General features: G+C 29.3%; 2 protein-coding genes across 2 annotated transcripts; both read right to left on the bottom strand.

Annotated features, from left to right (window-relative positions):
- On the bottom strand, window positions 7,330-7,767 carry LOC107633353. Its single transcript, XM_016336991.1, has one exon. It carries the CDS (start codon window positions 7,765-7,767, stop codon window positions 7,330-7,332), a length of 438 nt encoding a protein of 145 aa, XP_016192477.1.
- Window positions 7,816-8,744, bottom strand: LOC107633354. Its single transcript, XM_016336992.1, has 2 exons — window positions 8,478-8,744; window positions 7,816-8,427 (listed from the first exon to the last, which is right to left on the bottom strand). Exons 1-2 carry the CDS (start codon window positions 8,742-8,744, stop codon window positions 7,816-7,818), a joined length of 879 nt encoding a protein of 292 aa, XP_016192478.1.

The following is a 13,093-nucleotide window of genomic DNA, read 5'->3' on the forward strand; positions in this document are numbered from 1 at the left end:
AAAATATTTTAATTTTAAATATTAGGATACGTTTTTTTGTAATTTAAGATAAGTTTGTCGCACTTTCTTGGAAAAGTGATTCGACCGGTTATATAGTCGAAAAATAACAAACTGTGTCAGAGCGATTTGTGTATCATCGTAATAGTTCATCTCTTTTTTATCGATTATTATAGTGAAGTTCGCCGTGAGTACGACAAATTTCATAATTTATATGAAGTTTTCCAGAAAATGCAATACTCTATAAATATAATGGAATAATTCTGAGATTGAGTATAATATATAGAAACTAAAGGATATAAATAGAATTAAATAAAAGGTGAGAAAAGTACCATAAGAATTTAGAAATATAACGGTAATCATGGTAAAAGACGTAGAAAGATAAATATTAGTCTAATTTTTAGAAAATTTTTCATAAAATACCTAGGAAGATGCTTAAGAAAAAGAGTTATAGAGATTGAGAGCTAATAACGATTAAGGAAAAGGATGATTTATAGAAAAGAAAAACTGAAATGTGAATGTTGATTGGGTCTTGGTGTCGATTGTATAGTGGGGATGCGATAAATTGAGAACTGCTTTCAGGAGTACGTATATCTATAGAAAAGGGGGTTAAAAAGTAAAATTGTTGTAGCTTCGGCAGCACGACTTCAAGTCAACTGATGTGGTTTCGGCCATACGACTTTTAGCAACTGATGCAACTGGAAAGTCATATCTGAGATTTGTGCTCGGGTAATGTTGGGCTGCAAGGTGTAAACCGACACGTGAGCTCATGGCTGCGTAGGACAGGCATACATCATACTTGTTTGCACATGTTTTTCTGCTATAGATGTATTCTGTGTATATGTGTGTGCTTTCTGTATTCTCGTTTGTGTGGTTTTTCTGTATTTTTTATTTACCTATTATTTTATGTATTGTATTGTTTTGCGTATTTTCTGTTTATATAATATTCTCCTAGTAAACAAAAAGTATTAATGAACTTAGTTAACAGCCCCAACCTTACAAAGAATTCCCAAGTTCTTACTCCTTTCCTCTCCTTCAGATAGAGCGCCGACGCTCTAATGATGATATATGATCGCACCGAGTAGTGAATGATATTTTGCCTTTTGATGACGTTCAGCTTGGTCGAATTTTGAAGACTTAGAGTATTATTCTCTCAGTTTTATAGTCTAAAAGGACTAGGCGAATATTATTAGCCGTAGTGCAATGTATACGTGTGATAACTTTAAGCTGCTTTATTTGTTTTTATTTGTGATTTTATTATGAATGTATCTACTCATCAAACCGAATGCGTTTTAAATAAAAAAATTTTCCGTAAAACAATTGGCCTTTAACAACGAATTAGGTTCATATAATAAATAACAATTAAAATAAAAAAAGCAAGCTAGTAATGCCTAACTTTTAGTTTAATCATGACATGCTAAAAATTAAGTTGTTACATCTCCTTCTCTAATAAATCAAATTAGATGCATGCTAAATCGAATTGGGCTAAATGAGTTAATTCAATTTACATATAAATATTTAAATTGAAAATTCAATTATTTAGGACAAGCATATAACTAATTTCTTTTCAGAACATCTACGTAAAATTGATATTCAATTAATTTATCAACGTAAATTATCCAACAAATTATATCTTTTTTATCTTCTAAGTAGATCCATATTTTAATCCAAATGAAATTGGCATATAAATATCATTTATAAACGAAATAAGTATCAAAATTGGATTTTTTTTATGTGAAACTTCGCAAATAGTTGATTTTATGTAAATAAAATATTATTTAATAATTTTTAATTATTAATTTTAAATAAAGATAATTTTATATGGATGTCAACTTTTTGTTTAGAATATAAATTATAAATAATTTAAAAATATATAAATATAAACATGTAATTCAATTTATTTATTTGGAAAAAAAAAAATCCATGATGGTGATGGTTGCTTTATTTTTTTGGCCTTTCGAAACGCATGCAGGTGCATGTATATGCATCATGATCCATGTATGAGCTAGAATGACCGATGATGGCACCCACACAAACATAAGTCACTATCAACATGGTGTCATGGTGATTATTTAATTATGGGTGTATGAGAGCCTCTCGAGTCTTGACTTTATGAAAAAGAGGAATGTTAGGGGTCATCAACTTTTGGGATTTATAGTCATCAAATAGTTATTAATGAGGTTTTTAATGGTATGAAATTAGTGTGAGATTTTATCCAATGACTCATTCTTCTTTGCTGGTTACATGCTGGCCAGAATTTGATAAAATTGCTGGCCCCTAGACTTTTCCTTATGAAAAGATTAAATAACGTTCTACTGAAAACTTCAAAATAATATATAGTAGTTAGTAGTTAATGATAAATTAGTGTAAAACCCGGGGTCATTAACCTTTTTACAAAGTAATTAGAGAATGAAATATTAAATAAATACAAGGAAAAGAATTGTTTCTGAATAATTAAATTTCTATTCAATTTGTACTTAAAAATTAAAATAAGAAACATCTTTTCGAAAAATAAAATCACTATCATAAAACTATTTTTTTTGACAACTTACATAATATGATATAATTCTACAAATTTACACACATTTCTTTAAGATAAAAACTCTTTAATTAAATAAAATTAATAGAATTGTCATTTACACAAAATGCTTACCGGTGTATTTTTGCTGGTAGTTAGCATCAAATATTGATTTATTATTTTGATTAGCTACCTTTAGTCAAGATGTGAAATAATCATAGTTCAAATTGTTATCTATTCAGTATATGAGATGAGAAGTAGACTATAAAAAATAACAAATGAATAACAGTTAAAAATAAAAGACAAATACAAATACTTATATCTAAGGACATGCTTCTCTACTACATATTTTAACACAAATATATGTTTTCAAATTATTTTTATACTTCTTTTTTATAAGTTCAACTTACCAAAATCAAGAGACAGTTAGTAAGATCAGTTTCACAAAATACATCTAACGACAAATTGATACAAAAAGATAATATAAACTAAGAGAACAACAAAAAAAGATTATTAAATTAGTTGTTTTAAACAAACTATCCATACAATAGATAACCACCTAAGTACTGTATTAAGACCCTTAAGACCCTGCATAACAATCACGGATTTACAGCCTTAAAACCATCTTCTAATCACTACACACCCACCTCCTGCCACCATACATACTTCATGTCCATTTCTTTTTAACTCTGAATCTCTCCCAAATTCTTCTGTAATGATAAACCTCCTTAAGAATCTCTTTCACTTTTTATCTCCTGATTTTTAAAAATATTATTATTTTCTATGCTTTTACTAATCAAAGCCATCATATAATATGTTATGCCTTTTAATATTTGGTGTGTATCATGAAAAATACAAAAAAAAAAATAATAGCTTCAAAAAAAAATTACCTTCTCAATTAATTTGATTAATTAAACTAATATTGTAAAAATAGAAAATAAATGCCACACTAACTTCTTTTAAAGCAAAAATGGATATCCTCCAAAATCTAAACTTTTTTTTACCAAATCAATATAAAATTGCATCAAAACAGTTGCAAATAGATAAAATTTTAAAATTCTCAATTTTTGGTTTGCTAACATAGAAATGCAACTAGTAGAGGTAGCTAGCAAACAAATAAATAAAAATATTAAAGTTAATTTTAATTCACATTATTTCAAGCATATGTTAAAAGTATACAATAATAAATAGGTACTAATAAGAACATTTTTATTGAAGGATGTAGACAAAAAAAGAAAATAACTTTTATGAAAGAAAAATTTACATATACCATTTAACTTTGTGGTGGATTTTATAATGCACAAATATTTCAATTTACTTATATATGCATATAAATACTACTATTTTGTAACTAATAATTTCATAAAAATACCATATTTACATACACTGTTTGTCAGGAATTTTATAATGCCACCAACAACACCATTTAAGTGGTTAATTTCCTCTAAGTACATATTGCATAGAACCTGGAATCCAACCAAAAAAAAAATTTAAACACCAAAGCAATAAATAAAAAATTAAAGACCAATAGATGCAAAGTTGAAAACATGCACCAAACCATTATACTTGATAGCACAGGGTTTTTTTTTTTTTGTTCACAATTTTTTTTTAAACAATAACAACCATAATAACCACAGCATTTCTAAAAGTGCTTCGATGCACCTGAATTATTCTTCCATAATTTTGGAATAGTTATATGATTAGAAAAAATAACAGGTTAAAATTAGCATAGTTAAAAAAAAAATAAATTAACATATTGCTAAGTAGACTTAACCAAAACATTTATATAATAGGACCAAAAGATGTAAGTTTCATGTACATTGTATTCTTGCTTTATTATCAAAAGAAACTAATTAGCACACTTATGCAAACTTAAATCAAAGAGAACAATCTTCTATTGTTATTTTAATATTTTCTTGATATTATTTTGATCTCAAACATGAGTTCTAAGAACTAAGACATAAACAAAATTCAATCATTTTGAATTAGAAATATATGTGGGTCTAATATATTCTTCAATTTAAACTTTAAAAATCATACTTAACAACAAAGACAAGTATAAAATTTTTTCAACAGACAGGTATATTTAGTTATTGGTGGTGAAACATTATGTGACTTAAGAGTAATAAATCTTTTTTCAATAAAAATAAAACATAGAAATGCTTAATGAAAAAAATATTCCTAGATTCAATTAATTAGTAAAACAAAATTTTTTATACTCTAATTTTTTTCTTTTTTTTTAATTTTTTTTAACTTTATTATAATTTAAAAACTTTTTTTTTTGATATTACTACATCAGAAAAAGGGTCTTGTTCTTTTAATATATCAATTCTTCTAGTAAAATTAACAAATCAACAAATCTCATATTATAAGACATGCTACTTATACATGTAACATATCTAGGAGGGCAATCAACTTGATACTAATGTAAAAATTTAATATGGATGCAAAAATATGTTGGTTTCTTAAAGAAATTAAACCTTAGTGAGCTTCTCAAAGATGGTGTTGGTGCGGGGAGGAATCTAGTTGCTTCGACGGCGTATCGACGATGACCATAATCTAAGATGATCATCCCTGTGGAGTACCCGCGAATGGATCGAGCCTCGGTTTCTGGTATTTCGGTGCCGGAACGCTTGCCGAAACATCGCACCTTCATCCGGCAGTTCCTTTGCTTGCATCTCGAATCCTAACAGTATTTTCTGTAATTTTATTAAAAAAATAAATTTTTACTTTTAAAAAAGAGAAATTACTTCTGCAACACCATCGACGACAGGATCTCATAACTTTCTATTCTCTTGATCGATGTCGTGAACTTGTTGCCAATTGCTCCTTCTTCACTGACGGCAGCAATATTCTAACCCCTGCCACTATCTTTTCTCCTTGAAGCTGCATCAACAGCCACCATCACCTCTAACTTATTGTTTTTCATCTCTGCTACTCGTCAGAAACAAATTTGGAGCCTCTGCCATGTCTTCTTTGTTCTTCGCCAGACACTCTCCTAACTGCAGCACTGATTACTGCCATTCTCTATCTTTTCTGTCAGTTATTTTTTTCATCACCGGCAAGGTCCTTTTTTGTCCTCGTCGATAAAGAGAAGAGCCTGAAAAAAAGAAAAGAAAAGGGAAGAGATAGAGAAATTCAAGAATAAAATTGAATTATAAAACCATTTTTTAAATTTATTCAGTAAACTTTTATTTGAAATGTTCATTAAAATTTCATGTTTGCATTCAGATCTTAAAAGAAAAAGAACCATTCAAAGCCAAGTTCTTCCTCTAATTATATATGTTTTGAAGTTTCTATTTTATATTTACGTTTTTAAATGCCACTTATTATATAATTGAACACTTGTCCTTACATGATACTCTACCAACTGAGACCTTTCGATTCAAGCGGCATTTAACTTCTTCAAATATGTGTAAGAGATGTAACAAGGCGCAGGAGACTATGGAGCATTGCCTTAGAGACTGTGAATGATCAAAGGCAATTTGGCAAATGTTAGATCCTAGTATCCTGGACTCGACGGCTAGTACTGCTCTTGAAGAGTGGTTTCGGAAGGCCTTGGCTAACAATGAGGCGTCTTTTGGTGTAGGGCTTTGGTAGGTATAGAGACATAGGTGCAATGACATATTCAATACTGACAACCCTTGGACAGACCACAAGGTCGTTGCCTTGGCCAGAATTACCGCCAAGGACTTACAGGTTTACAAGAATCGAAACGATGCCTTTAGGTCTCTCCGAAATTGCCTATGTTGAGAACCACTAGTAGGCAATAGTTTTAAAGTTAATTGTGATGCAAGCTTGTATATGGATTCAAATTTAGCATAATTTGTGTGTATTATTAAAGATTCTAAGGGAGATTGGATCTCAGACTGCTCTGGAAGCATTTCCCCTGATCTATCATCAGATGTGAATTATTTGCTGCTTGGAAGGGGCTGGTTTTAGCTTAGAATTGCGATTTGAGGGATATTATATGTGAAACGGATTGCCTTGACATTCTGCCCATCATGCATGAGCTTACAAGTGGGTATTCATTTGAAGTAACAGATTTGGTTCACAAGATTCAGGAGCTTTTATCTCGTCCTTGGCTTGTTCACGTTGAGTGGGTGTCTCGAGAAGTAAATAGAGCTACGAATTAGATGGCTAGATATGGTGCTAAGAGTAACTCTAATCATGTTATTTGGTCTGAGCCTTGTGTTGATTTCCAACAAATTATCCACTCGAATATAGAATAGTATTTACTTTATTACTTTTCATGTTTAGACAAAAAAAAAATTGAACAGTTGTCAAATAATTAAACTTACCACTTGTCAAATATTTAACTGTGATATTCGTCAATCAATTAACATATTATTACTCTCCTACTAGTGTATGAATCTGTGCTGAGCACGAAAAAATTTATAAAAATAAAAAAAAAATTATATGATTAGATATTTAAAAAAAATACAATAATTATTATTTTAAAAATTTATAAAATTATGATCAAAATCAAAGTTTAACTTAAAAATAGTGAGTAATAATCATTTTACACTTTTTTTAAAGTAAAATATTATACATTGATATAGAATTTAAAATAAAATTAAAATATTTACATTAGAATTCTATTTTTTCAAAAACTTCTCTATAAACAACATTAATGGTTGAATTTGCAGACATTCCTACATGTTTTACTCTCTTACTCTTAACTCTTGAAAGTGTCACATATAGTTGGTCATGTGTAAAAACTGGTTTGGGCAAGTACAATCCAACATGAGATAAAGTTTGTCCCTGAGATTTATTAATTGTCATGGCAAACAATACTATTATGGAAACTGTCTTCATTGGAATCTAACTGGGACAGTTTCATTTGTTGGTATCATATTCATTCTTGGAATCAAAGCAATATGACCAACATTGTTACTCGTTAAGACTTCACATTCTATGACATGATTTCCAAGCTTCCTAACTTGTATTCTTGTACCATTACAAAGACCACTGGATTGGTCAATATTCCTCAGTAACATCATCGGAACACCAACCTTGAGTATTAATTTATGTGGAGACAAACCAGAGCAATTTATGCTATTCAGTAATTCAGGACCATAGAGATCTAGCTGGCTTTCCATATTTCCTTCATCCATACAAATCGAATCTGAACTGAGATATAATTTTTTCCCTCCAAGAATGATAGCCATTAGATGGTTGTTGACCTCTTCAACAATGTCCAGCGTGGGAGCCAGTATAGTTCTTGCTTCAAAAAAATCTTTTGAGGACATGTTATCCAAAATATTTGGATAAGAAAAATGAACTAACTCATCAAATGTCTAGTCCGAAAAAGGAATAACAATATCTCCTGAAAGACATATCTCAGATTCACCATCCATATTGTTACCTATTAGACCATCACCAACTTTCAATAACCACTCACCAAATTGCTTTGTCTCATCTTGATCTAAAGCAGTTGTCCCTACAAAGACTCTCATGTTTTTTGTTAGTTTGAGCACCTGACAAAACTTCCAAAGGCAAGACGAATTAATGGTTGAATGAACGATATTTTGTCTCGATCCTCGTAAAATGATAGGAAGAAATTGTCTAAAGTCTCCACCTAGTACAACCACTTTTCCTCCAAAGGGCAAATCTTTGTTATATGTTAGAGAAAATCTCATGATATCACCTAAGCATTTATCAAGCGCTTCATAGCAATACCTACTAACCATTAGAGCCTCATCCCAAATTATAAGTTTGGCTTTCAACAGCAGCATTGTTTGAGGAGAATCGGGTTTAATGTTACATACAGAATCCTTAGTTATATTCAGCGGTATTTTGAACCTTGAGTGTGTTGTTCTTCCATTGGAAACAAGTAAAGATGCAATACCACTTGAAGTAATGTTTAACACAATATCACCCCTTGAGCGAATCTCAGCAGACATAAGGTTCTAGAGAAATATTTTTTCAGTACTCCCATGACCATACACAAAGAAAAAACCCCTTCATCACAATACATAGCTGTAACAATTTTATCGAATGCATATTTCTGCTCAGGTGTTGCGATGGCTAACATGTCTGAGGCATTTTTCTTTAAATCATCCCTGTTAAAGTTTAGCTCTTCCCTGATAACCCTTTCGGTTAACAAAGAACTATCAACTTCAGTTGCTAAAGGCATAGAAGGATAGTCTTTCAAGATTTTATCATAGGAATGTAAGATCTTGTCTATATCCATTAAGCACAACTGCTTAATCTCATCATCTGACATGGTTAATTTTGTATATTATACGATACTATAAAAATTCAATCAAACTAAAAATGATCAATAGTGAAGAACTTTTATAATTGCAATTAATAAAAATTCACTCCTCATGTTCATCACGGTTCTCCGTCGATACAAAATATCATCTGAGAGTTCATGCTAACATCTATTCCAGACATGTTCTGGTCTTGAGATATTGTTGGATGTTAATAGAATGACAAACAACCTCCTAACATATGATCCTGAGGCCCACGAGCTTGCTTCCTTAATTGCATCCATGAATTCTCTATCATCTTGTAAGAGTCCAAGGGTGAAGCATGCATCTCTATACGTAGCATAAATTGTTCCTCCTACTGTTCTTATATCTCGAAAATGCATACATCCTCTTTGAGTATTCAAGAGAAGTCGTTGGTAATATTCTTCGGTATTTGCTGCAAAAAAAAACTTGGTTAAAACCCTACTTTTAAGTTGCTAAATGGATTAGGCTACGCAATTTCAATTATTATGATGACAATCATGCATGAGAATTAAGTGTTATTTAGAAAAGGGTTAAGATTAACGACAAACATGCATATATGTTAGTCATGCTCTTATTATGTTTCTCTCTTTTTTCCCCTCCATATGCATCTTTGTTTAATGTGATTGATTTAGTCTAGAATTTTGAATGTTAAATTAGTGGAGGCTATACTGCTTGGTTCCCAACAGTCAACACTACTTGAGGATGCTTGGCACAAACTATTCTAATACAAACTTCTCTTGTTAGTTGTCACCCATACGGGAGGAGGAAATTTAAGTCTTCAAGATGAGAATAATAAACAAAGAAGTAAGAAATAATCTGATTCTCAATTTTGTTGTGATGTGCGTATTATTTCTTATCAAAGATATACAATATGCTTTTTGTAGGATGTGAAAGTAAGCGCAACTCAAACTTTGTTGTTTTTGGTCGCATAAACTCTTATATCCAATCTGCATTATTTAGTGATTATGTATCTTGGCATTAGTACATATCTTTGCAAGCTAAAATTTATAATTTTATATAACTACCTATGAAAATCTTGCTAAAAGTGCCCCAACTCCTCTCTTTATTGGCCGAATACAACATGAGCTATATATTAAATATGTTTTTGACTGCAGAATCTTTTTTTATGATGAAAAGATTATGTTTTCTTGCAGGAAAACACAGAACTGGATTTTGTTTTTGTTCTGTTTTTAAATGAATAGTCCCAAGAAAAGTAAAAACTACTGAGGTTGAAATTATGACAATTATAAGGGTGAGGATCATACAAATGTGGGACTAAGTGTATGAAAACAGAGAAACAATTGTGTGTATGAATAAAATTAGAAGTACGTGCTCATTCATCAATACCATTTCAGTGGAGCTAATGGATTTGGAGTCTTTGAATCTCGGTAAAGACCAAAGTCTGATTACTTTGACATGAATCTTCCAACATTCTTTTGGCAGTGCAATCATCTCCAACAAATCATATCACCTAACCATTTTTTCTCTAGTGAAAAAAATAAAAGCAAACGTAAATTCTAGCAAGTACGTATGTTAAGATTGTAGGACCACACTTTTTAGAATTTTATAGCAACTAAGAAGAGGTATATTTTTGGGTAAATTATTTTAAAATTGGAGTGCATCAAAAATCACATATCTTCCATAATTCAAAAGAAGAAAAAATTTGTCTTGATGATTTAAAAAGCGAAAAAAAAATTGAGTTGAAAATAAAACACTTATTCTACATCATAAATACTGACAAATCAAAATGTACTGAGTAAAAAAAAAGTATGAAAATAAGATCTGAATTGATGCCTTTCTTGCAGCAGCTCACCTCCATCAGTTACAGATAGAGAGCATTCTAGTGAGACGGCGATCTGAACGATAACAACATCAGTAAAAGTCTCTTCTTGCCGGTCTGCTATCTAACCTCTTTGGTCACATTAGCATCTCCGATCGTCGTCGACCTCCTCGCCGGCACAACCCCGTCATCATCCTGTCGCCGTATGAGCAACCAGTCTTCTCATCTTCGCTGCTCTGAAGTTGTCAGTGCCAAGTCGTCGTTCTCCATTGCTGGCGTATATGCTTGCTTGCTGGGAGAGAGAAGATCCTAAAAGACTAAAAGATAACTTTGGGTGCAGGTTGAAATTAATTGTATGAGATCCGGATAGGTTTTCTATCTGCTCAGTTTGAAATCGGGATTAGTCTCCGTAGGTCCATGTTTTATTAAGATACAATGGAGGCAAGCAAGCCGACATGGTGTGGGCTCTACTTTTTTATTCCCTTTTTATCACCATTTACAAATTCTATGCTTTGTTTGATTATTGTATAAATTATGGATCTACATTGAGCTGCCTAGAAAATTAATTTATTTTGCTTACATTTTAGAATGAGTTTAATTAATAATTTGTTATATCAAATTATTTTATATTTTTAATAAATCAAATCTAATGATGATATTAGTTAATAATACATAAAATAGTTTATGAATTCTTTAAATAAAATTATCCCATTTAAAATATTTAAATTATGATTTCAATCATAAATTACAATTATGATTTAAAAAAAATTGATATGATATTACATTTTTTCTCCATTTTACTATTAATATATTGATATTGCAAGTCTACATTACAATATTTTACTGAATCTTGACTGAAAAAGAAAATAGTTACCTGTTTCTATTATTCAATGTATTTAATACACCATGTGTTAACACTAACGATATTTAAAGAAAAATATATATTGATAAAAATAGATATAATATGATTACAAATATAACATAAATAAATAAAATATATAAATAAATGCTAAACCAATATGCTTACTAATGTCTTTGTTAAATTTTGTAAATTAGAGAATAATTATGTATTCGGTTGTTTGGTGATCACATAGATGATCAAGTAATTAGATTGTAAATGATATCATATTGTGCATCTTATTTTTTCTCATTTCTGAATGAAAGCAAGAATTAAGAGAAATAAGTAGTAATATATAAAGAAAAAAAGATTTTGCACTACAATACATAATTATTACAAAAGAAATATTCACATTAAAATATTAAAATTTTACATACTTACTGCAAATCATGAAGATCAATTACAACGTACTTATCACTTCTCCTTATTTCTTACCATGATATAGGTTTTTCTTTTTCAGTCAAGACTCAAGAGTTCAATAACATCTAATTGAACAAAAAAAATTAAATTAAAAGTACCAAATTAAGAACAAATGAGTGAATAATATAAAAAATTATAAGAACAAATGAGTGAATAATATAAGAAATTAAATTCCACTTGATTCTTCAATCTCAAAATTTGAGAAGACATAGACCTTCCTTTATACCAATTCATTTTCAAATATTTTTGTCAAATAATTCTTGATTGAACAATGAATTTTATCGTACTACAAAATAAATTAAATATAAAAATTATAAAAAAGAATTGTCTTTGGCTTATGGAATGGCATACTTATAAAATTAACTTAAAATACGAATTACAAATATTTTTAAGAATTTAATTTTGATGCACTGATAATGTAAAGTAGTTTTACACGTGCATCCAATTATATAATAACACATCAGTAAAATAACTACTTTTCACATTGAATGCGTGAATGGTCATCCAAAAGAATGAATGTGATTGCACAACTGTGTAAAATATTTTATACTGTCAGTATATTAAAATTAAACTCTATTTATAAATTGAACTTATCATTACTTGAAAAAATTTAGTAAAAGAATCAACTAATTTAGTAAAAGAACTATTTCTATGTAAGCCGCCTTGTTCTGGGACTTTCTATAGCCTTATAATTCTTGTCTTTATTTTTCATACTTTTTCTTCGTATAATTTACTATGGGTGATACTATTGATAGGATAGTAGACAGTAGCTATTAGATATGAAAAAGAAAAAAAATAGAATAAAGACTATGTCAAAATTATAAATTTTTTAAATGATAAATATGAGAGAAAATTTACTATTAATGTATGTATCAATTTTCTACTAATTATGCTTGATTAAAAATAATAATTAAAAATAATAATTAAAAATATTAATGATCGACAATTATTATTTAATATGGTTAAAATTATAATTATCACATGATATATTTTATAATCCGGTTATTTTTAATATATCATGAAAGGTTATATTTTAATTAAAGATTTAAAATATATCATGTAAAAGATAAAAGGGTAAATGTTATATTTTATCAATACTATTATAATTTAAATACATTTTTTCTTAAATATTTTTGTATCAATATTTATTAGTATCACTTGATATTAATGATATAATTATTTTAGGTTAAAATTTTTAGCATATTTCATTCAAAAGTTATTAGTTTTTTTTTATATTA

This window comes from Arachis ipaensis, chromosome B03, assembly GCF_000816755.2.
Source record: "Arachis ipaensis cultivar K30076 chromosome B03, Araip1.1, whole genome shotgun sequence".
Classification (NCBI taxonomy): Eukaryota; Viridiplantae; Streptophyta; class Magnoliopsida; order Fabales; family Fabaceae; genus Arachis; species Arachis ipaensis.

What these genes read in the sequence shown, in the direction of transcription:
- LOC107633354 (XM_016336992.1), bottom strand. Translation starts at nt 8,744, where the DNA reads ATGTCAGATGATGAGATTAAGCAGTTGTGCTTAATGGATATAGACAAG. An exon ending in CTATGTATTGTGATGAAGGG is followed by an intron (nt 8,428 to 8,477) that starts GTTTTTTCTTTG and finishes ATATTTCTCTAG; the next exon opens with AACCTTATGTCTGCTGAGAT.
- LOC107633353 (XM_016336991.1), bottom strand. Translation starts at nt 7,767, where the DNA reads ATGTCCTCAAAAGATTTTTTTGAAGCAAGAACTATACTGGCTCCCACG.